The 26,666-nt window shown below is 34.9% G+C and overlaps 2 protein-coding genes across 3 annotated transcripts in view; both read right to left on the reverse strand.

Annotated features, from left to right (window-relative positions):
• LOC123875699 (G-protein coupled receptor dmsr-1-like) overlaps positions 1–26,666 on the reverse strand; it is a 71,721-nt gene that overhangs the window by 39,358 nt on the left and 5,697 nt on the right. The gene's annotated exons all lie outside the window — the stretch shown is intronic.
• Positions 21,773–26,104, reverse strand: LOC123875851. The gene is made up of 3 exons (XM_045921899.1): positions 25,046–26,104; positions 23,018–24,499; positions 21,773–22,348 (listed from the first exon to the last, which is right to left on the reverse strand). The coding sequence occupies exons 1-3, from the start codon at positions 25,856–25,858 to the stop codon at positions 21,773–21,775; spliced, it is 2,871 nt and encodes a 956-aa protein (XP_045777855.1). The 5' UTR covers positions 25,859–26,104.

Genomic DNA, 26,666 nt, shown 5'->3' on the forward strand with positions numbered 1-26,666 from the left:
TGTAAAGACCTTCAGTCTGGCAAATAATAATTTTATTTCATCGAATCGCCAGCAAGCACCCTAACAGTACCAATTATTGTAATATAGAAGATTTTCTATGATATGATAATTGGTAGTTGGTACTGAGTGGAAGACAGTTGCGAATAAAGTATTCTTCAAAAAGCCCTGCATGCTGTTTATTCAGACGATAGAGGACATTAAAACAGTCGCAAGGAGTCACTGAATACAAGAGGTATATCCGATAACTCCTTCGGTAGGTAATCCCTTTAAATTAATGTATGTTTCATACATTAATTTAATGTGTATGTATGGACGTCTATATGCCAAGGGTCCAACTAAAGAGATGGTCAACAGATGCGTAGTTATTGCTTTCAATAAGGTATACTTATCCTATGATCCGCCCGTTTTCCGCCATCAACAAATATTTGTTTTGCCTCTAGGCTAAGTTACATTAAGTAAGGATTATTTCCTTATTGGAGCCCACAGGGTATCGCGCAAGGCTGGCACGTATACCTTTGATACCCCAGAGCTTCTCAACACGTACCAAAAATGGCATTTATTGACTAAAAATTCCACATAATCCAGAATACGTTTTATAAAAAAGAGGATATTATACAAACTTCGATGAACAATTACTTAGTAAGGTCCGTTTTTTAGCAAGCTCAACATATTGACTTTCTCGTTATCTGTAAGACATACTTATGTAAAGAATTCACGTCAACGATTTGATTACGTAAAACAAAATTTTAATTTAAAACCTTCTCAATTAGTTAAATTAACTTTCAAAATAAGACAAAGTATCTCCCAAGAGTAACTTTAAAATCTAATCGACAACAGAAACAAGGTCGAGCGAGAAAGTCTTGTTTGAAAGTGCTTAAGCTTTTGGCGTTTCAAATGGATAAGAAACTTTAGAGTAGAGATGCGAGTAGGTATACAACTAATATTGTTTTTTCGTAACAAACTTGGCAGGGAATACATTTCGATGAATTGTTTTTTCTGTAATCCGAATGCATGTATTTGTGGAGTTCATAAATAAATGACGTTTTTTCTGTCCATGACACATAAATCCAATTTACAGTAAACCCTTGATGACTTCATTAGCGTAACGGAAGATCGTATAACATTGCTACTCGTTCATGGAGTACCGTAGAAACGTTTAGCCATTGTAATTGCGAGTGCTTTACGTGATTAACCTCCTGATGACAATTTGCATAGTAATAAGCCGCAATATCCGGGAACGAATCGAAATGTGGGAAACATGCGATATAGTGAAATTATACAGGTGAAACCAGAACGCTAGCAAAAACTTAGCGTTATTATTATACTGTCCACAATCCAATGCTAAAAACCATTTGCCTTATCTTGTAGTTTTGATGATTTAGTATTTTTCAAACCCGCATTGGATAGAGTGCACAACTCGGGTCAATGCCCGACCTACGACGAGGCATTAACTACGAGTGACCTATTTACGAAACATTCGTTGACCTTTAGCGTCAGTCAGATGTTTGATTTGCAATATATTGTGAACTTTTAAATATACAGGATTTTAATAATAATCCTAGTTTTACCAAGGTATCTTGCCTGTAATCATCAGTACTATCACCTGTATTTCTTTTTTGCTAGCGTTCTGGTTACACCTGTATGAGAATAGTTACAACAGCAACAAAGCAGTGTAAGCGACTATGGACGGGTGCCTATGACGCTGACCCTACTGTATTACAATAGTCTAGTGGACTTCGGCCTCTTATTCAATGAGTCTGGAGTTCTATCCTGGGCACGCACCACTTAGTTTTCGGAGTTGATTGCGTTTTAAGCAATTACTATAGATAGGTATCACATGCTTTAACAGTGAAAGAGAACATCGCGAGGAAACTTTCATACCTAAATAGTGATCCATAATGTGCTCAAAGATGTATTAAGTCTGCCAATCTACATTGAGCCAGTGTGACTATGGCCTAATCCCTAAACCCTTTTCATTTTGAGAGGAGATTATTATTATTCTCAGTAGTGTGCCGGTTATGGGGTAAGATGATGAGCACGATGTTCCAAAGAAAATACCCGTTTCTGAATTTAATTGTTTGTATATTGTATGCATAATATACTTTATTACACCACAAAACACAAATGTCAGGTTACAAAAAAAAAGGAAACTTAAAATGTGGACGTACAAAAGGCGGTCCTATCGCTAAAGAAAGTGTATTTATTCGTTAATTTATTCTTCTGTAAAGCAACGAAGCAAAGAGTCGATATTTATTTCATACTTATAAAGTATAAAATAGTTAAAGAGCTTGACAGTAATTAGAAGTTACCTAATAATAGACTATCTACTTATTATTCCACGCGGAAGAAGCCGCGGGCAAAAGCGAATTTCAGTACAGATTCAAATTATTCATTCAATGCCGCCACCAAATTATGAACCTTTTTTATCATTATTATATTCTTTTCGTTTCAAAAGGTGACCTAGTTATTTCGATGTTCATTATTAAGTATGGAAATTTCTCCGCTCATTAATAATTTATCCATCATTATTCAAGAGTCATTCAACGGGGTAACGCAGCCAGCGTTCTGGGCACGTGCCTTGGTATTTTTGATGTCGTTTTAGGGTTCTGTACCTTAAAAGGAAAAACGGAACCCTTATAGGATCACTTTGTTGTCTGTCTGTCTGTCTGTCCCTCTGTCCCTCTGTCCGGCTGTCTGTGGTGTCTGTCAAGAAAACCTATAGGGTACTTGCCGTTGACGTAAAATCATGAAAGACAAGTATAAATGTCTTAAAGCACAAGTAAAGAAAAAAATCCGAAAACCGTGAATTTGTGATTAGATCACCAAAAAAATATGTTCATGAACAAATATAATTACTATTTTCAATTTTCAAAGTAAGATTTTTACACGTTGCATCGCGTCGTATCGGCTTGGTGAGCTTTGCCGGTAGGGTGATAGCTGTTAGCCACAGCATTCAACTAACCAAACGAATTCAAGCCAAGAAAGTTTCAAAATTATCCAAGCTGGGGATCTACCGTTCATAAAACCACAGCACTCACCACTGTAATATCTGTAAGGCCACCAACGTATTACTAGGTACGTTCTAAACATGGAAGACCAGATTTTTTTTTAATTCAGATACAAGTTAGCCCTTGACTGTAATCTCACCTGGTGGTAAGTGATGATGCAGTCTAAGATGGAAGCGGGCTAACCTGGAAGGGGTATGGCAGTTTTCATTAAACCCATATCCTAATTATTGATAATATTGGAATTATTGACAGATGGTTAAGAATATGTATTAATCACGTTGAACTGGTAAAGAGAATTCGACTTATTAGTTAGAAAGTTTGAAACTTCGGTAGATAATAGCTCCATATCGCTGAACATGAGATTACCTTTATTAAGTTCAGAAAGCTCTCTTTATTGAAACTTCGGAAGTTAGCTGAAATTGAAATAGTGGTTGATAAATCATCCGTTCAACTAATATCGTTGACACTCTGACAATATTCGAAACAAAGAGATAAAGATATATAAAATCCTAAAAATGCATCAGAACTTTTTTAAAACATGAAACGTAACCTTTGTGACACCTTGTGGACCGATGTTAAGGAGATCAGCCCGGCTAGCATGGGCAGTAGGTAAAAATTATATTCCCGATTATATCCACTGATTTCTATGACATCAGTGGATATAATCGGGGGATATAATTTTTATCTACTGCCCATGCTAGCCGGGCAGGTGATCAGGGGGCACGGTAGTGCCCCCGCCAAGACGAGCCAAACGGCGGCCGGGGCGCTACGTACCTTTTTCTCGAAGTGTTTCGCCGTATTTTCGACCCGTCATAACTTCGGTCTGGATGACGCTAGAAAGCTGAAATTTTCAGTATAAGGTGTCCTCAGCAAATTTACCAAATATACTAAGTATCAAATATCTAGCTTTTATGGTTACAGATTTATTGATACCTAAAATACGCCGATTTCGTCCCTCACTGATGATCATCAAAACCTCTACTCAAAACCTCTAAGGTACTTCCCGAAGTGCTAGAAGACTGAAATTTGGTATGTAGACTAGAAATTGCATACAAACTACAGGAAAATTGAGAAATTGGAATTTCCCCCCCTCTACGCCTCTTATGAGAAAAGCAAATCTGTAAATTCTGTCGCTAGAATGCTGATATTTTCAGGATAAGATGTCCTTGGCAGATTGATTAAACGCATTGAGTATCAATTGTCTAGCTTTTATAGTTTCAGATTTATTGACAGTCAAAACTTCTAGTCTGTAATTCTAGGGTACTTCCCGAAGTCCTAGAAGGCTGAAATTTGGTATGTAGACTAGAAATTGCATACAAACTACAGAAAAATTGAGAAATTGGAATTTCCCCCCCTCTACGCCTCTTATGAGAAAAGCAAATCTGTAAATTCTGTCGCTATAATGCTGATATTTTCAGGATAAGATGTCCTTGGCAGATTGATTAAACGCACTGAGTATCAATTGTCTAGCTTTTATAGTTTCAGATTTATTGACAGTCAAAACTTCTAGTCTGTAATTCTAGGATACTTCCCGAAGTCCTAGAAGGCTGAAATTTGGTATGTAGACTAGAAATTGCAGACAAACTACAGGAAAATTGAGAAATTGGAATTTCCCCCCCTCTACGCCTCTTATGAGAAAAGCAAATCTGTAAATTCTGTCGCTAAAATGCTGATATTTTCAGGATAAGATGTCCTTGGCAGATTGATTAAACGCATTGAGTATCAATTGTCTAGCTTTTATAGTTTCAGATTTATTGACAGTCAAAACTTCTAGTCTGTAATTTTAGGGTACTTCCCGAAGTCCTAGAAGGCTGAAATTTGGAATGTAGACTAGGAATTGCATACAAACTACAAAAAAATTAAGAAATTGGAAATTTCACCCCTCTACGCCTCTGTATGGGGGAAGCAAATCTTTAAATTCTACCGCTAGAATGCTGATATTTTCAGGATAAGATGTCCTTGGCAGATTCATTAAACGTACTGAGTATCAATTGTCTAGCTTTGATAGTTTCAGATTTATCGACATTCAAAACGTCTAGTCACAAATTCTAGGGTACTTTCTGAAGTCCTAGAAAACCAAAATTTGGCATTAAGCAGGAATTTCAAGAATTATGAACAACAGATAAATTAAGAAATCGGGTCCCCCTTCATCCCCTCGTATGAGATGCATATCTGTAAAATCTGTTGCTCGAATACTAAAGTTTACAGGATAAGATGTCCGTGGCAGATTTATCAAACGTACCAAGTATCTGTGTTTCTTGAAGTCCTAAAAGACTGAAATTTGGTATATCTGCTTCAAAATTGAGTTGCAAGATTCCACCCGAACGAACATACTTACATACGAGTACATTGCAAGTTGAATAAAAGCTTTTAAAAAAAGAGGTAACGATAGAGAGTGGGCCATGAAAATGATGTACCTACAAGAAATAGATCCAAAAAAAATTTAGGGCACCTGCCAAAAAGAAATGAAATCCCACCAAAAACATTTCATGTAAAAAGTTAGCCAAGACTCACAAGTTCATAATGTTTTCACTGTTAAAAAGTTATGAGATCTCTAGTAGAGCCAAGCCCCTAGCTGAGCTTAGATTTGTGCTGGCCATGGGACCTATCCCAAGTCCAAAGTAATATAGCTCTTAAATGTTCTTGACTATATCACAATTATAACAATAAATAACAAATCACTCTACTTACAAGCTCTGATTCTACAAACCCTATATCTTGGTAAAAAAAGTACGGCTTGGCCGTTTAATGTTCGTAAAACTATTACATGACATAACATATTAAACGTTAAAAGTTATTAAACGGCCAAGCCGTCCTTTTTTTACCAAGATGTAGGGTTTGTAGAATCAGAGCTTGTAAGTAGAGTGATTTGTTATTTATTGTTATAAATGTGATATAGTCAAGAACATAGAAGAGCTATATTACTTTGGACTTGGGATAGGTCCCATGGCCAGCACAAATCTAAGCTCAGCTAGGGGCTTGGCTCTACTAGAGATCTCATAACTTTTTAACAGTGAAAACATTATGAACTTGTGAGTCTTGGCTAACTTTTTACATGAAATGTTTTTGGTGGGATAGTAATATTTATCGTAGACCCATAGACTTGCAAATTGAATCGGGACTTTTTATTTGCAAAGCGAGCATTTGCACCGCTCGCGCTGCTTCATAGATTATCGTCCAGTCTAAAAGAAGTAAGTATGTAAACACACAGTAAATCATAGAAACTTAATCATGTATGGAAGTAGGTCAGTTTCCTTTACCTACATCCAACTATATAGGTGCGTTTGTTCAACTGTTATAATGGATGACAAATCGATTTCGATGCACTGGCAATTTTTCAAGGTACCTAATAATAATGTGAATGTATATGTAAACAAACAGTACATCATAGTAACTTACATGACTATGTATTTTTTTTATTCACTATAGGTAAGCGCTTGACCACAATCACACCTGATGGAAAGTGATGTGGTCTAAGATGAGACGCGTTTACCTAGAAGGTGCTTATTCACTCTGGTATGGAAGTAAGTTAGTTTCATTTACCTACGTCCAATCAAGTGTATAAAATACTTACGTCCGTTAAACTGCTCTAAGAGGATGATAAATCGATTTCGATGCAGTGGCAATTTTTCAAGGTAAGTACCTATTTAATAATGTAAATGTATCGTTTAATGCTGATAGTGGTCGACGTTAAGGACCAGGTCCTTCTATTCTGGGGTCCGAAACTCGATCCCGGGCACGTACCTCTAACTTTTGGAGTTACTTATATGCATTTAACTTTAAATAAGCTATTAAATATCGCTTCAAAACTACATGCCTGAGGGTTACATGCCATAAAGTTCTTAAAGGAGTGTGAAACTTCCAATCCATACTTGGTCAACGTGGTGGACTTCGTCATGAACCCTTCTCATTCTGATAGGAGAGTAGAGTTGAGCATAGGTCTCCTTTGTGCCAGTCGGTGATGGGATGATATCTCATTCCATTACCGACTGGCATCAAAATTGTGGATGTATAGATTAAAGATGTAATTTAACCAAAATTTTCCCGATGAAATAAAATAAACATAAAGTAAGTGATTTAATACAGCAATTTTCTTAGGATTACTTTTGAGTGTTAGTGGATAAAGGTAGGACTTTATCTACGAGATGCCCTAAATGTTAGAGTTTTTGAGGCCTGTACACTGTACCTGTACTATTACGTATTCTGAGACATTACTTAATGGCAGGACGTCACAATGCACGCGCGCGTACTTGTGTCCATTTTGTATTATAGCTACAGGCAATGATCTCTATATTCCGATTAGAAATCATGATAAACAAAGCTGTCAAACTAAACATGACACTTGCCATCAAAAATTAAATGCATAACCTACAATTCGCATCAAAAATTCTTGTATGGAAAGCCACGGAATAGTTAATCTAATGCATAGTACCTAGCTATATAGAAATTGAGGCGTTAGGTATTATATTATAACCAAGCCATGAAATCAACTAAATTGGACACTGCTTATGGTAGATTAGTTAGGTATTAGGTGTGAAATCCGAATTCGATTCTTCGACGCTAATACAATGCCTTGTTTACCGTCATTAACTAAACAATACGGTTAAGTGCGCGGAGGATTCACGCCCTGAGAGGATTCCGTACTATTATTTGTGTTATAAACATATTATTGTATACTAGCTGACGCCCGCGTCTTCGTCCGCGTGGATTTAGGTTTTTTGAAATCCCGTGGGAACTCTTTGATTTTCCGGGATAAAAAGTAGCCTATGTGCTAATCCAGGATACTATTTATCTCCATTCCGAATTTCGACCAAATCCGTCCAGTGGTTTTTGCGTGAAGGAGTAACAAACATACACACACACATACAAACTTTCGCTTTTATAATATTAGTGTGATCAATATTGTAAACACAAATTTGAAATTAATGATTTACAGAATTTATTCCTTGTAAAACTAAAAATCTCGCGGTAATATGAGGCTTTATAGCATTTATAGTTTCCTAAAGGCCGAAAAAGAGCCAGGAATAGTGACACAGACATACAAAGTTATTGTACCCATATGAGGTTCCAAATTATTTCCTCTATGAAACTTGTACAGGACCCTAAAAATTAGCGAAACTACTTTAAAAATATTATACATCTATAGTGTTTTTGTAAAATATTCCAACCTTGTCACTTTAGAGATCAAAATGTATTGAATTTTACGTATGTAAATGAGCTTAGGTATTATGACTGTGGTGCGCCCAGTTGGCGCCTAGTTCGTCTTCATATCGCGAACTTGAATGCCATTCAAATAGGTATATCTGAAGTAAAATCTGTAAAATCTATAAAGGATAACATACTTTTTTTCCAGCTTTTATCAATATTGAAAATATTACAGTAAAACTTAAAGCCTCATCTAATTACTATACAAATCATACCCGCGTGGTATGGTGCTAAGAATACTGGCTGCATTTCCGCGCTGGACAGTCCTTTGTGACATCAAGGTGGCAATATGTCAGAAAAGGTAGTTTCGAGAAAGTGCGCTTTTTTAACCCTCGACCCATAAAGAAGGGTGCTATAAGTTTGACGTGTGTATCTGTGTATCTGTCTGTGGCATCGTAGCTCCTAAACTAATGAACCGATTTTAATTTAGTTTTTTATGTTTGAAAGGTGGCTTGATCGAGAGTGTTCTTAGCTATAATCGAAGAAAATTGGTTCAGCCGTTTGAAAGTTATCAGCTCTTTTCTAGTTTTCTTATTTATTTATTATTTTAGTATTTTTTTTAAATTGAATAATCCGACTTATCTACTGCTGGCTTGATTACAATTTACCACTGCAGACTTGACTGGGATCTTGACTTCGTGATGCCTAAGTGACAATGCAGTCTAAGATGCAGACCAACTTGGAAGGGCTATGGCATTAATAATACCCATAATATCAATCGATTTTTATGCGGTATCGTACCGCAACGTTAAACCCCTTGGAGATTCGCAGCACATGATTATAACCACGGCCTCCCACGACACTACAGAAGCAATTAAACGCCCACTTTAGACCACAACACTCACAACTGGGAAAGGTAGGATATCAAAATCTATATGGATCACTATTCATTACACACAATATTATAAATGCGAAAGTGCGTTTGTTTGTTGGTTTGTTCTTCAATCACGCCGTGACGGAGCAAGGAACCATATAACTGATTTGCATTTTTGTTCCAGGAAATCGAAGGTAGAAGTCGCGGGCAATGTACAAAGTAAAAAATTACTGACTGACAACAACGAAGGTAACAACGTAACGAGCTTAAACCGCTGGATCAAGAATGGTCAAAAAATTCCTCTATACAACAATGTAGAAGGATTTTCAGAAATACCCTATGTAATAAAGTAGCTTGAACTATAAGATTTATAAAGAAATTAATTAGTCTACCTAATTAGCTTATAATTAGCCCATAGGCTCTACCAGGCCCTACCAAGACATTTACGTTTAAATAAAGTTTAATTAACTAATTGTCACTTGACAGTTCACAGTGGCGCAGATTAGCGTTTTGAATTTAATTAACGAATATTAGCAAAACGAATACCCAGCGAATTTTAGCAAATTAACTTTTCCGATATCAAAGCTAGGTTTGATCCTCCAAACAAAAATAATACGATATTCCAAACGAATTGTTTTGTCTTCGAAAGCAAATTGAAGTGAAAAATTTGAATTGAATTCTCAGTCCAATTAATTTCAAATAATATCAGTAGGTATTCATATATCTTATCTTATAAGGAGTACCTCGTCGTAATAATATTTTCTATTTAGAATAGAAATTTTCTATTATCCATCTGTTTAGGTCAACTATTGTTACTGAGCTCTTCTTCATCATCATTAAATACCTATATTATTATACTAGCCGATGCCCGCGACTTCACCCGCGTGAATTTAGGTTTTTTTAAAATCCCGTGGGAACTCTTTGATTTTCCGGGATAAAAAGTAGCCTATGTGCTAATCCAGGATAATATCTATCTCCATTCTGAATTTCAGCCAAATCCGTCCAGTGGTTTTTGCGTGAAGGAGTAACAAACATACACACACACACACACACACACACACACACACACACATACAAACTTTCGCCTTTATAATATTAGTGTGATAACATAAGCCTCTCCTGATGAACCCTGTCTTCAATCTTTCTCATCCAGTCCCTTTTTTAGGGTTCCGTACATCAAAAGGAAAAACAGAACCCTTATATAATCACTTTATTCTCTGTCTGCCTGTCCGTCCGTCGTGTCTGTCAAGAAAACCTATAGGAAGTTGACCTAGAATCATGAAAGGCAGATAGGTAGATCTTTAGCACAAGTGAAGGAAAAAATCTGAAAACCGAGAATATGTAGCGCTGAGACCTGTTTTTGTACTCTGCGCAGTTATACACCTCGTTTTCAGATTAGTTGCTTTGCGATCACTGTACTAGAGCACGATCTCCACCTTAGGCTTTTGGTTCCACCAGCCATGATCGCTCCTACGACATGCATGGCCTTAAGTTATAAAACGAATTGTTTCGTTTCAATTAAAACTTTTTTTATAAGGGATATTCTACACAAATTAAAATACGTCGTATGTTGTTGTTGTTGTTGTACCTACTTATGTTAAAAGTGGCAGGGAAAAGCTAAAATGAAAGTGAGATTTCACGAAATTATATCAAGATGTATGATCATTTGTTACGGAAAAGTGTCAAGTAAATCTTACGATAGGTCTGAAGAGTTGTCAACCTTTATCAATACCTTTGATTCTCTAGGGCGTAGGTGAAACACATCAAAGACTACGATTTATCCAATAATAATGGTAAACAGGGTGGAAACGAAGCTTTTTCTCAATACTTACAAGAAATATCCAAAGACAATTTTGGTAGTTGTACTGATAACTTCGTCAGATCTTGAAGACTAGTCTTCGAGCAGTGTGTGTTGCCAGCAAGTGTTGACATAATGAATCTGAGACATGGTCGCTATCTAAGTATGGGTCTCATAAGAAAACTCAGAGTAGGTACCTCAGCGAGCCATGTAGGTATACAGCTACGCATGGATGCCTCTACGAGATCAAATCAGAAGTGAGGGGATCCAGGCAGGATATCCTCATTTCTAGTACCCGCATGGAAACCAACTCATTGATTTTTTGGATTAAAAAGTAGGTAACCTATGTCTGTCCCCGGTATGCAAGCTATCTCAAAATCAGTTAAATGCATGGGCATCGAAAAGTTAGCAGACTGAAACAGACATACTTTTGCATTTATAATATGATTTTTTTAATATTATTGATTAATATGTTATTTCGTTCTCGTAGGAAGATCTCACAGCCTAGCCGCCCAAGAAAGCCTTGGCTCGACGTTGAGAGTGCAGTCATGTTAAGGGCCAATTAGGTGACTTTGGATGTAGGTCAAAATTTAAATTAACTCTATAATATTACACAAGCCACTTGAGATTATTATACCTACCTACTTAGAGTTTGTCTGAAAAGTGAGTATTATCCACTGAATTTGCTTTCTTAAGTTTGTTCAAAGTACTTATTTGTTAAATCTTATTGTGAAGTGTAAACCTAACAAGTGTAAATTAAAAATTTATAACACCCCCGACAAGTGAAGGTTACAGTAACAAGAAAAGCGCTGATAACTTTCAAACGGCTGAACCGATTTTCTTGGATTATAGCTAAGAACACTCCCGATCAAGCCACCTTTCAAACAAAAAAAACTAAATTAAAATCGGTTCATTAGTTTAGGCGCTACGGTGCCACAGACAGACACACAGATAGACACGTCAAACTTATAACACCCCTCTTTTTGGGTCGGGGGTTAATAAAATACGTAATAATATTATGACAGTTGCCATCGCAGAAAATATTATCTTTTCGGTAGGTAGATTATAATATAGAACAGGTCTACAAGATGATCACCATCATCGTGAAAGAACAACTAGGGAGAGAGAATATCCCTATAGAGCTACTGGTAGGTTGGTTTGAACAATATACCTAAAAGCTATCTTTACTGTCGGAATTACTGTCAATAAAGTATGTGGATTAGGTAGGTAATATTGCATTCAGGCATCACGTAACTGTCAACCTTTATCTTATAGCGAAAGTATATTAGATTTATTTATATATCTACATGGAACACGTCTATACCACTGGAATGGACTTATACAATTTGCTGGAAAGTGGAAGACGTGTGCCATTCAAAATGACAGTTATTTTTTTGTGCAGATTCGAAGCGTCTCGCCTAGCTGTGCCGTGAATAAAAATTAACACTTTGTATCAAATAGTCTCTGTGTTGATACAATGCTGACAGGGGTCTTATCACTAACATTTAGTTCGGATTTCGGAATATGACGTTCACTGCAGCTATCAGTGTCAAAATGGCGAAAATCAAACTGCTCCACAAGTGTAAATTAAAAATTTATAACACCCCCGACAAGTGAAGGTTACAGTAACTAGAAAAGAACTGATAACTGTCAAACGGCTGAACCGATTTTCTTGGATTATAACTAAGAACACTCTCGATCAAGCCAGCTTTCAAACAAAAAAAACTAAATTAAAATCGGTTCATTAGTTTAGGAGCTACGATGCCACAGACAGATACACAGATACACAGATACGCAGGTACATAGATACACAGATACACACGTCAAACTTATAACACCCCTCTTTTTGGGTCGGGGGTTAAAAAACAGGCCGGCAGTCGCAATACCTACTTGTAACAGTAGAGTCACGGTAATATTATCTGTATTCAGTGCTCTCTACCTACTGGGAGTCGTGTTTTGCTATTCTTTTAAATTATATCTACACAATTTGCTGCTTCGTTCGACACATACCTACCTACTTTATGCAAACTAAATTGTAAAGAATTCAAAATAACAAAGATATTTTTAAATGGTTTATTCTGTTCTAACAATGTTATTATTATATAAGCTTATTTTTAACTAGCAAAGTATGTTAATACAAGTTGATTTTACTCAGCGTTTTGAAGATATTTTAAATGTTTTATTCTGTTTTAACAATATTACTGTTACTTATTATTTCTTGCTTGTATTTACTTAAGCTTGAGGCAGAAATGTTATTACAAGTTGATTTTAACTTATCCTGTGTTTTTTTTTTCTACAATTTCGTATCCATTTGATATACTACTACCTGACCTACATTGAAATTCCGAAATTTTCTAATAAAAAATTCAAAAGTAGGTAAAGAAAAAAACTTTGTTTCTTTTATTTTAGTTTACGTAAGCATTAATTTTAATAGCTGATAAACTAAAAAATCCTAAGTTCTAACCGCAGTGGTTTAGACTGCGTTTTGATAAAACAGTCAGACAGTCAGGATAAATTTTTTATACTTGCGTACGGAATGCATGCTTTATTTATGAAGTGCAATATAAATAAATTTAAAACGTGTCTGAAACGAGTGTAACACGTGCAGTTGAAGAGTATTAAATTACATTTTCATGTAAAATGTATACCTGTCTACCTAACCCATATGATTAACGCGGTCAACAGCAAAGTAAACACTTGTAGTGTACCTACCTACTCTATTGTCATGCATTGATTCACGCATGTCTCTCTTCATAACAACAAAGCTCACACAAATAAACCTATGTTCAACATTAATCATCAGGTAATCGGGTAAAATAACATCATCGGGTTGTTATTGATGTTACCTAGTACGGGCAAAATTAATAATTTATCAAACCATAACCAGTCAGTCAGTCAATATATTACGGGGAAGCTGGAAGAAATCTCTGTTTAGAGATAAGCATTTCCTTTGTACATAGCTTAATTTATCTTAACTTTGTAACTACAATTTTGGTACATGAAAAATAAATATATATATATATATATTATCTGTAATCTATCGACAATAATGTAATGTATAAGGAATGTTGGTATTGGCATAAAAATTGTATGCTCTTTTTATTTTAGGGTTCCGTACCTAAAAAGAAAGACGGAACCCTTATAGGATCACTTTGTAGTCTGTCTGTCTATCTATCTGTCTGTCTGTCTGTCTGTTAAATTTGGCAGGTAGGTAGGCCTTATAGCACAAGTAAAGGAGTTAATCTGAGAACCGTAATTTTATGATTACATCACAGAAAAAATATTAAAATGTGTTTCAATTTTCAAAATAAGGTAACTATACCAAGTGGGGTATTGTATGAAATGTTTTTTAGTTTTTACCTAATTAAAAACATTAACAGAGTCACTGGCTTCCATATGTTAATACATATATTTAAAACATAAATCAACATTCCCAATCAATATTATATTTATGTTATTAAGTTTATCCATATTATATCCAATGTTCGACAATTCAAAAGAGATTGCAAAAGCCTATAATATGAAAGCTTTCCTAAATAATAATAAAAGAAGGAAATATGTTTCGAGCAGTGCCTTTATTATTGGCAAAATCAAAATGTTCCCTGAAAAAAGTAATTATGTTATATTCCCAAAAGAAAAATTAAATGTTTCTTTTAAGGTTGTTGACGTAAATTATGTTTCCTTTAAAGAACCCTTACTTTGAATCCGTAATATTTAAATAAGTGAGTACCTATGCCGAAGTTAAGAACATGGTCTTCGTAAATAGGTTTAAGCCATTTAACCCTACGAATATAATGTTATTCGCTGGTTTTAGCGTAGTTATTGATGTAGGAGTAGGTATGTATTAATATTAAGTAAGTAAGAAAAAAAGAAAACTCTTTATTTCTACAAAGATTTTAATTAAGTATTATGTAATCAAGTGACTGCCCGCAGATTTGATTCTGTAGGAATTTCAGAAAATCTAGCTGTTCCTTATCTTCATTATAAAGGGAACCTTTGTGCAAAATGTCAGCTTTCTAGATCCAAGGGTTTAGACTGGGCGTTGATGAGTCAGTGAGTAGAACTTTTCTTTTTATAAAAGGAATCCGCCCCATCCATGATCCATCCCATACCTACCGTAAAATAAATACATAAAATACCAATATTAGCTAGTTTTCCCTAAGACGTAAAATACGGACAAATATGATTTTAGGTGAGCGTAAGCCGTAAACCACAAAATGACGAACAGGTGACTATTCGGTATACAGAATTTTGAAAATGATTTTTATATGTCTAGTTACTTACAATGAGTTTATATTGGAAAATTGTACCTAAAGGTTAGAAATTGATTCATAGGTAATTTTATGTTTGTAAATGATTCGGAGGATTCTGACACATTCACAACACAAGTTACCTTATAGTACGAGTGTCTAAGCATTACTTTGTTCATAAATTAAGGAATTACAATTTTGTTGAGGATCTCAGGAGCTTAAAATTGTATTTTTTTTTGCTGGGAGACAGCATCAAGGCGGGAGCCGCAGCAGAAATGGATGAAACCGGTAAGTGGTCCAAGTAGGTACGCCTCACTTATCGAGAGTACCTACATTTTTGTTCTGTTTCCCGTCAAGACCCTAGGCCTTAGGGCCATGGACTTTTAGTGCTAAAAAATGTTACGAGACATTTCACCTCGAATAATAGCCTCATCTAGTGACGGAAGGGCTTGCTCATTTTTTGCGCAAAAGATCAGCCTGGCTGTCTAGCGCGCAAATGCAGCCAGTATTCTTGGCACCATTCCACATGGGCATGATTTGTAAAGTACTTAATTAGATGTTTTATTGTAACAAGTATTTTCAATGAAATAAATTAAATTTAATTGAAATTTAATTTAAATAAAAATTTCGCTTCAACTTAGATACATTATTACTTCTTGTTGTAACAAATTTATTGCTTTTTCTCACCTGTTTTTAGCTTCTACTCTTATCTATCTCTGATTAATGAATTACGGCTGACCGCTACAACACAGAAAATCCTCTAGGAGCTCTGGGATTGATGAGAGAGATTTTTTATACAGATAAACTCACGTGACCTCAAAAGCAAAAGCTGTGCACTATCCACAGAAATTAGAAGAATTATAGAAATGTTAAACAAGATTATTCTTAGTATTATTATTCTTCATAGTTTGCTTTATGTTGTTTTGTTAGCTAAAGTCATGTTCTTTCGAATTGCTTTTGTACGTTATCATATGAGTGAGATTCTTAAAATCGGCGACACGCAGTTACTGCATTATTAAAGACTAGTGACCCGCCCCGGCTTCGCACGGCTAGCTTGTTACAATCATCGTAGGGATCCCTAATTAATTTAAATAAAATATAGCCTATGTTACTCAGAAATAATGTAGCTTTCTACTGGTGAAAGAATTTTCAAAATTGGTTAAATAGTTCCAGAGATTACCCCCTATGAACAAACTTACAAACTTTACCTCCTTATAATATTAGTATAGAAAGAGTAAACTAGAGTGAGGAAACTCTCGGTCAGATCCTAAATTGACTATAAATATTAGGCTACGTAAAATCATACAATAATAGGGCTACCTGCGACAAATGTTCTAACATTTGACCACCACATTATGACGCCTGTCTGTGACGACGACGAACGCCTCGATGGTTTGTTTTGTTAGAAGTTCCCTAACTGTCGTAAATTACTGTGGTATAGATAAAATAAAAGACAAGTAGGTACCATTTCTATTACCTTGTTCTGTGGTCCCACCCCTATCTAATTACTGGATTTTCCATAGTTGAATCCGTAATGTTTGTTGTGTTTGCAATCACAACAAACATTAGGTCTAGTAGGGGCACCTAGGAGGTGCCTATTCACTTACATTTAGCAAAACAACAATTTATGAGTTTGCTGGCACCAGAAAGTGGAACTGAAAACTCAAAAACTTATATAGTCGCAGACCAAAAAATTTATCACGTTTCGGTTTATAGCCAGACAAATTTTTATTGGCCTGTGGCCATATATGAAATAAAATATAGGTATAGGTACGAACTTTACTATGACAAAGTTGTGGTTTAGCAGAGCTGTCGTTTTTAAAACAAAAGTGTATTATAATTTTTGCTTGAAACAAGTTAACAGGGCTCTCTCCGTCACTCGTTTCATACAATCGTAGTTCCAATTTCATTTGAATATTAAGCAACCAAAGTCTATGAAATTTTGCAGAAATATTCTAGAAACTAATATCTGTGTCTGTGGTGTTTTAGATTTATCTAAAAATATGTAGTTTTAAAATTACAGGGGTTCAAAGATTTGTATCAAAATTTTTAAGACTGCGTTACTTTGAAACCGAATATTTTAACAGAAATCTGGAAAACCACAGACATAGATATTAGTTTCTAGAATATGTCTGCTAAATTTCATGGACTTTGGTTGCTTAATATTCAAATGAAATTGGAACTACGATTGTATGAAACGAGTGACGGAGAGAGCCCTCTTAAAAACTACCACGGAACGTGGTCCTCGCGAGTTGAGGGCCCGGCATTTTGCCTGTCGTACCACTTTCCAAAAACGTATCAGCAAGGCCTTTGATATAAATGTTTTTTATATCAAAAAGGTTTCGGTTTTTGGTTTTTGACAACGTCCATTATTTAATTAAACACTTTGGCTGAGCCCTTAGAAAAGTTAAATTTTCAATAATTTTGGCTGAACCTTTTAGAAAAGTTAAATTGCAATTTTCCTATCGGCATTGATGTCCGAGATTCCTTCTTGATTAAATCAATTGTAATAAGTTTTGTTGAGCATCAGGCTGTGAAATTCAAATCTTATAAATAAGAGATGGAGAATTTTAGGTATCTAATGATATTTAGACATTATTTCTTTGAATTACTTTGAAAATTATATTTACTCTGCCCGGTCGTTTATTCCAAATAGTCACATGTCATTTATTATTTTACTTACATATACAGCGTTTCAAACATTGATCTTGAAAGAGCCACCCCTTTATTCTGAGGTTTCAAAGGTATTTTCCAAACAAAAGTGACTTACTGACCGTTGAACTAAAATCTCGAAATTTATTCACCAAGGGCCGTGTTATGGCTCAAGTAAAGGGAAAATCCAAATTTTTATGAGGTATTGACAATAACATAATCTAATAACTACTGTACTCACTTCTGAAGTATTCCTTTCAAGTTACGGAACCGACGGAACCCTCAGCGTCAAATCTGACTCGCACATGGCTAGTTTTTTTTTATAATATTTCAGTATACTATATGTTTATGAATTATCATTACCTAACGACCTCCCTGGCGCAGTAATAAGCAATGTGGTCTTATAAGTGGAAGGTTCCGGGTTCGAACCCTGACAGGGGCAATTTGGTACAATATATTTTCTAAATTATCTCTGGTCTGGTCTGGTGGGAGGCTTCGGCCGTGATTGTTACTACCCTACAGGCTACCCACCAAGCAAATTTAGCGTTTCGGTACGATGCCGTGTAGAAACCTATCAAGGGTATGGAGGTTTGATGTAACTGATATACCCCTTCCAAGTTAGTCCACTTCCATCTTAGACTGCATCATCACTTACAATCAGGTGAGATAGCAGTCAAGAGGTAACTTGTATCAGAATAAAGAAAAAGAAAAAAACCTGACGGCTACAGAATGTACTCGAACCCTCTGAAACAAATCTATATTGGTTTATTATTCTACAATACTAATGTTAGGTATTTACAGCAACAAAATACCACTGTATTATGAAATACCTGGACGCAAATGGTCAAGCTCGATGTTATAATGTATTGAATTACATAATTTACAATTCCACGGTTAAGTATTCTGTGATTGTAATTTGTAGCAACACATTTTAAAGTTGTAGTTTAATAAACATTCAGAAAACAAAACAAAATGTACCAGTACTAAACTTTTAGTACCGTATCGCTTAGTTTTAAACTGGTTTAAAAACTAAAAAAGTCAACTAGAACACCTCTGAACGTCCTTGCCAAAAAAATAATGTTTTTTATTCTGCTATGTTTTTACACAAAAACCTCCTATACACATAATCAAGGAATCCGAAAGGGTAATTAGAATTTGAATCCTACTAATATTATAAACGCAAAAGTTTGTAAGTATATATGGATGGATGTTTGGTCTTTTACGCAAAAACTACTGGAAATATTTGGCTGAAATTTGAGATGGAGATAGATTATACCCTGTATTAATAATAAGGCTACTTTTTATCCCGAAAATCAATGATTACCCACGGGAACGAAGCCGCGGGCATCAGCTAGTTTACCTATGTATTTCACGTTACAGCTTGTACGGTGTGCCACTTATGATATTCTAAACTTTATGCTTAACATCCATACTAATATTATGTAAAATGCGAAAGTGTGTCTGTCTGTCTGTCTGCTACGTTTTCACGGCCCAACCGCTGAACCGATTTTGATGAAATTTGGTACAGACTTGGAATACATTCCGGGGAAGGACATAGGCTACTTTTTATCCCGGAGAATCAAAGAGTTCCCATGGGATCTAAAAAAATCGAAATCCACGCGGGCGAAGCCGCGGGCATCCCCTAGTAATATTATAGTGGCAAGCATAGAGCTTAAATTAAATTGCCTATAGATTTCTTGGGTATATGAGAGCTTGCTAAAAATGTGTGATTTCGATTCTTAGTGGTTATTAAATTTAAAGGCGATGTATTACAGTGAGATTTTCAAGACCGGTAAGCAAGGTACTATGCAAGAACTGATATTGGCTGTTTTTAGGCTGAAAAAACAAATCTACACGATAGAAGCAAAGGACAAAAGCTATTCAAGAAAATTATATTAAGCGAGCACCATAATTTTAATGCAACGGAAGGGTAAAGTTTTCATTGAGCTATATTTACTGTTGAGGCTTCAGTCTTAAATGGCATCAAACATGAAGCAAAGGAAACTGTGGGTAACAGTTATTAATTGAACAACATCAGCTTTGCAGAATCGCTAGTGGGGAAAGTTCAAAGTAGTTCCAGAACTTGTTTATTTATTATTGTTTTTCATGAACAAGTGTAAATCAAAAATTTATAACACCCCCGACAAGTGAAGGTTACAGTAATTAGAAAAGAGCTGATAACTTTCAAACGGCTGAACCGATTTTCTTGGATCATAGCTAAGAACACTCTCGATCAAGCCACCTTTCAAACAAAACAAAAAACTAAATTAAAATCGGTTCATAAGTTTACGATGCCACACACAGATACACAGATACAAACGTCAAACTTATAACACCCCTCTTTTTGGGTCGGGGGCTAATAAATAGATTGACGTGCATGAAATGAGTTTATTAGTGAATTTAATTCACTAATGCAATGAGAATTCAAAACTACTAATAGTAATACACTTATTATACGTCAACATTTTACTCGTAGGTGTGAAGTATATAATGAATGTGGATGCCATATTTTCTTTCTATTGAATATTGAGGTATAAAGTGTGACTGAAAAAGATATTAAAGATGCAATAGGAGCTTTGCAACTGTTTGCTTCTGTTCGTAAATATATTTGTTTGACAAATAGTGTTTCTACTAAAGGCTAAGTTATGAGAGGAATTACAATTTTTCATACAAATAAAATATATTACTTATGCAGACGTTTATTACTATACCGTACACGATATTACGATAAATATTATTTAGCGTGAAAAGCTCAATTTTATTTATAGTTACCTACTTTGCATTAGAAATTTACCCGAGTGAAACCAGAGCGGGTTAGCTACGTTAGCTAATTAATTATATTAAAAAAATATGGTTGGTGTTTTATCTATGGTAACTTACGCGTTGACAAAAGCTTTTTTTAGAGTCCCCTATCTCCAGAGGAAAAAGGATCTCTTATAAGACACTTTTTTGTCTGTAAGTCTGTCGAGTCTGTCAAGACTCGTTTAGGAAATCAAAGCCTATAGGATACTTCCCGACCAAAATGTTCCTAAATTCCATGCAAGTAGAATCTCATTCTGAATTTAACGATAAAATCGCCTAAATTGAACTTTCGCAAATATCATTTTATGTATTAGGGTTGTCAAAGAAAAAACAAAAATGTAAAACCCAGTTGTTTTATTCTATTTTTGTTATAGGTAACTGACGCTGTAAAAACGCTTTCTGCACGTCTTTTAAAAACGTATTGAATACGTAATAGAATTGAATAAATAAATAAATAAGTTTTTTAAAGAATACCTTAATAAAAAAAGTAGTCTGCAAACACTAAAGGAGTGTGCTTTAGTTGCTTGTATGAAAAAATTCCTGCACAGTACCTAAAGTCTTGGATAGATAAAAAGCGCTGCGGAACGTCACATTAACCGCATTAATTACTATTTATACCTACTTAAAGCCATTGTTAAAAGCTTCATTCACAGCAGACCAACATAAAAAGTGCAACATGTCACAAGGCCGCTTGGTACCTAAATTGTTTTAAAAAGCAAGTTTTTTTAAACTATCAAAATAGGTTGTACCGTACTATTTTAATTTGACGATGTTGTCTTGGCCTAAAATAGATTGCCACATACTACTTTAGAAATAGAGCAAGTCTTTGTAATGACAACTTAAACTTAACTTTATAAATCTATTCAGAATACAGAACAAGTATACTCTGAGTATCGTAAACTGAAAACAATATGTTGTATGATGCTTTTATTTCAAGAGAGAGACCACAGACAATAATGACACAGACAATAGACAATATATAACATTCTGCTTAAGTGACTTTACACGATAGTAATGGTGACTTTATACAACATCTCCCTTTTTAAATAAATAAATTATTACAATTTTTTAGTTGACATTTTAAGAAGTTGAACACTATGACATGACATGACATTATTGAGTAAATTGCTAATTAGTTAATTACAAAGAGACAATTTTTTACATAGGTACATATAATAGTTTAAGTTTTACATATAAAAGTATAAGTTTTAAATTACATTTAAAGTTACATTTAGTTAAAAAGTTACAAATCATATTTCATAGGTAATTTAATTTCTCTACCAGATCTAGTCACATACTTGTAAAATTCCTTAGGTTTATGAACTGAATCCATGAATGAATCTGTAAATGAATCATGGTCTGCTTCCACCTGTCTCTCGCTTGGTTCCTCTTCCCTTTGACTTATTTGGGTTTCAGAAGCATTGGATGGCACCTCGGAATCGAACTTGTGACAACTTTCATTGGACGTGAACCTTATCTGTACTCTATTTCTCCTGTACCTATTACCTTTACTGTCTTCTATTATGTATGACCTCTGACACTTTAACCTTTCTTTAACAATAGCAGGAAGCCAGTCTGAATTAGGATTCTTTTTAAAAGTGACATGATCACCAGGTTGTAAAAGTGGTAATGGTTTTTTATTTCTATTGTAATAACTTCTACTTTGTGCTCGGTCTTTATCAAAACTTTTTTTATAATCACTGAAGGTGACTACTTTAGGTTTAAGCTTTTTATTAGTGACTGGTATATGCATTCTTAGATTTCTGGACATTAATAACTGAGCTGGAGATGGAAAATTTGCTTTAGGTGTATTTCTATACTGTAATAAAGCCATGTATGGATCTTTATTAGACTCCAAACATTTTTTTAATAAATTTTTCATAATTTTGACAGAACTTTCAGCTTGACCGTTAGACTTTGGGTGGTATGGACTTGTAAGTTTATGTTCAATATCCCAATTATATAAAAATGATTTAAACTCTGCTGAATTAAAAGGTGGACCACCATCGGAAACCAGGGAGACTGGTATCCCGTGGCGTGCAAAAATAGATTTTAACTGTATTATTATGTTAGAAGCTGTATATTTACTGTTCAGCATTGCTAATTCAATAAATTTTGAATAATAATCTGTGACAACTAAATAAGTTTTGTTATTAAAATGCATTAAATCAATACCTACTTGCTGCCATGGAAATTTGCTTATATTATAGCTTTGCAATGGCTCTGACTGATTATTAGGCTTAAATTTAGCACAAATAGAACATTGATCAACTAAATTCTTTATATCTGCACTCATGTTTGGCCAAAAAATAATATTTCTAGCAAGACTTAGACACTTATTGATGCCTTGATGACCTTCATGGACTTTCGTTAACATTTCATTTTGCATTGACTTTGGAATAATTAATCTATCATTTTTAAACAATAAATCATTAATGACATGAATTTCCGCCTGAATATTCCAGTATGACTTCAATAAAGGATCTACTTGATTTTTACTAGTAGGCCATCCATCCTGACAGTACTTTTTTAACATTTGCAATTGACTATCTAATTTAGTAGCTTGTAAAATTTTATTTTTGTATTCTTCACTTATAGCCAAGTTAGAATATACTGCATTTACATGACATGACAAATCTGACTCATAATTTGGAATATAGTTTTCTTTTAAAGCTGCCCTAGACAATGTGTCTGATATGTACATTTCTTTACCGGGCACATGAATTACATTTAAATCATAAGCCTGTAAAGCAAGCATCATTCTTTGTAGACGTGCTGGTACATCGTGCAAAGGTTTTTTAAATAAATAGACTAAGGGTTTGTGATCTGTATGTACAGTGACCCTATTGCCATAGACATATTGGTGAAATTTTTCACAACCAAATTGAATAGCAAATAACTCTTTTTCTATTTGAGCGTATCTTTCTTGAGTTGTAGTTAGAGTTTTAGAACTGTAGGCTATAGGCTGTTTATTTTGCATGAGCACTGCTCCTAATGCTTTCTTTGATGAATCGACTGACAAGACTATAGGTATATTTGGGTTGTAATGAGCTAAGACAGGTGCATTTGTGATTGCATTTTTTAAAGATTGGAAACTTTTTTCACAATTTTCATCCCAGACCCAGACTGAGTCTTTTTTTAGAAGATTTCTTAAAACTTGAGTTTTTTCCGACATGTTTTGAATGAAAGGACCTAAATAATTTATCATACCTAAGACTCTTTGTAGTTCTTTGACATTAGTTGGGGTAGGCATGTTGACAATAGCCTTGACTTTTTCCTGATCGACCTTAGCACCTTCTTTACTAAAGACATAGCCTAAAAAACATACTTCTTTGACTGAAAATTTGCATTTATCTTTATTTAATTTTAAATTGACTTCTCTTGCTCTCTGCATGACTTTATATAATCTTTTGTTATGAATTTCTTCTGTTTCCCCATATACTAGAATATCATCGACAAAAACTAAGACTCCTTCGAGATCAGCAAAAATATCTGTCATTACTCGATGAAAAATTTCTGACGCAGCATTAATACCATAAGGTAATCTTAAATAACGATAACGACCAAAAGGTGTTTGAAATGTGCAAAGATCTGAGCTCGCACTATCTAGTTTCAGCATCCAAAAGCCAGAAAAAGCATCAAGATGTGAAAAATAAGAAGCACCTTTTAATATTGACCTAATTTCATCTATACTTTTAAGAGGATAATGTTCTCTGATAATGTATTTATTTAAATTCCTAGGATCAAGACAAATTCTTAACTGACCTGACTTTTTGACAGTGACTACAACAGAATTTACCCATTCAGTAGGATGTGTGACTTTTTCTATGACGTTCATTTCCGACATGCGATCCAATTCTTCTTTTAATTTGCTATATAATCCAAATGGAACTTTTCTGGGAGGATCAACGCATGGTACTGCATTGTCCTGAAGCTTCAAGCGACAAACAGGAGGTAGACATCCAAGACCCTGAAATACATCATTAAATTCTGTTAATATTTGACTTTGAGTCATTTTCTTATTGTTGATCGCAAAGACTCTTTTTAAGACACCTATATCAACACATGTAGGTAGACCTAAGACTGTAGAACAACTAATGTTAGCTATATAAAATGATATTCTTTGTCGACAACCATTAAAATTGCAAATTAAATCACATTGACCTAAAACTTCTATTGACGACCCATCAAAACCTTTTACATTGGCTTGAGACTTTTTAATTATTGACTGTGACAATTTTAATGTTTTAAATGTATTATATGACATGATATTTATATCAGCACCAGAATCTAATATACATTTGACTTGTACATTGTTTATAAACATGCTAAGATACCAAGACTTATTAGAATTTGAAGAATCACTGCAATTTTTCACCATTCCTATAAAAAATTGTTCACTGTTAGACATCTGTTCTGTAGAATTGACTGTTGACTGTAAATTTCTAATGTTATTTTTGTTAAAGTAGCAAAATTTTGAAAAATGATTGAGACGATTACACGAATTGCACTTAACTCCTTGAGCTGGGCATTTGAAGCGATGAAATTGACCACACCGTCCACAGGTTTTGTTATTGGCACTGCGCTGACTAAATGGACTCTGACTGCGTTGCCTTGACTTGACTTGACTATGTGACATACTTTGTTTATTTGAAGAACCTCTGGACCTTGACCTTGGTCTTTGCCTTTGTATGTGCATGACTGTGTCTGAACATTGTGTACTCTCAATTTTTTGAGCATTTTCTTGCGCCATTATGACGGTTTTTGCTAGTGTAAGTGTTCTTTCAAGAGTAGGGTTATTTTCTTGCAGTAATCTTTGCTTCACATTAATCAATTTGGAACTCATGTTCGCTATGAAGATGTCTCTGATTAATGAGTCTTTTAGCTCTCCAAATTCACATTTATTTGCTTTGTTCTGCAAGTCAGTGATGAAACAATCAATAGTTTCCTCATCTTTTTGGACCCTCGTGAAAAATGAATGACGTGTCATCGTTAGGCTTTTTTGTGGCTCAAAGTGATTGTCAAATTTGTTTTTTACTTCCGATAATGTTATCTTCTCTAAATCCAAGTTAAAAGAATTGTAAATCTCTACGCCTTTTTCACCGACAGTGTGTAGCAATATGGCTATTTTACGTTTTTCGGACGCAGCTTCCAGGTTCGTGGCGAGAAGGAACATTTGGAAACTCTGCCACCACTTCTTCCACTCCACTGCATTGCTCTGGCTATCAGCCTTCGAGACGACAAGTTTGGGAACATTATTAAAAATGTTTGATGTCGAACACGTGTCGTTTGCCGACATGACTTGAGGAGTTTTTTCTGTGTTCGGCATTTTGTCTAAATTGTTTTAAACTGTAAGTTATTTATTTAACTTTTACGACTGACTTACTAATTTTCCACAAAATCTTGGTACTTTTTAGCAGTTTGACTATTCATTTTAATTTTAATTTTTATAATTCTGACACCATGTTGTATGATGCTTTTATTTCAAGAGAGAGACCACAGACAATAATGACACAGACAATAGACAATATATAACATTCTGCTTAAGTGACTTTACACGATAGTAATGGTGACTTTATACAACACAATACACGAAAGACGCTCGCTACGCTTGGGCGCACTTGAGCTTACTACACACTGTCACCTTTATGCCAAAGTATATTAAGCTCAGTTTGAGTTGATATCAATAAAGACGCCGCATCTATCGGCTGTATTGATATGTTTTGTGCTTAGCTTAGGTTACTCTCAAATTGCGCATGAAGGAGTTTTACTTCAAAAATCACACTAATATTATAAAGGCGAAAGTTTGTATGTGTGTGTGTGTGTATGTTTGTTACTCCTTCACGCAAAAACTACTGGACGGATTTGGCTGAAATTTGGAATGAAGATAGATAATATCCTGGATTAGCATATAGGCCACTTTTTATCCCGGAAAATCAAAGAGTTCCCACGGGAATTCAAAAACCTAAATTCACGCGGGTGAAGTCGCGGGCTTCGGCTAGTCTTCTATAAGCCTCGTTTCACTCGTTAACGTCACGCGTTGTTTGGCCAAGCCTTAATGAAACTATTTTCAGAATAGTGAAATGATTTATACAAAACGGCGTGAATCTTTATTCCATAGTAAGATGTAAAACGAA

This window comes from Maniola jurtina, chromosome 20 (genome assembly GCF_905333055.1).
Source record: "Maniola jurtina chromosome 20, ilManJurt1.1, whole genome shotgun sequence".
Taxonomy (NCBI): domain Eukaryota; kingdom Metazoa; phylum Arthropoda; class Insecta; order Lepidoptera; family Nymphalidae; genus Maniola; species Maniola jurtina.

Excerpts from the sequence above, each read along its gene's own strand:
- LOC123875851 (XM_045921899.1), bottom strand. The coding sequence starts at position 25,858 with ATGCCGAACACAGAAAAAACTCCTCAAGTCATGTCGGCAAACGACACG. Across the intron at positions 24,500-25,045 it reads TCAAATGCCCAGCTCAAGGA|GGTCTTGGATGTCTACCTCC; the intron begins GTTAAGTGCAAT and ends GATGTATTTCAG. Across the intron at positions 22,349-23,017 it reads GGCCTACTAGTAAAAATCAA|TATAGAAATACACCTAAAGC; the intron begins GTAGATCCTTTA and ends GCTTTATTACAG.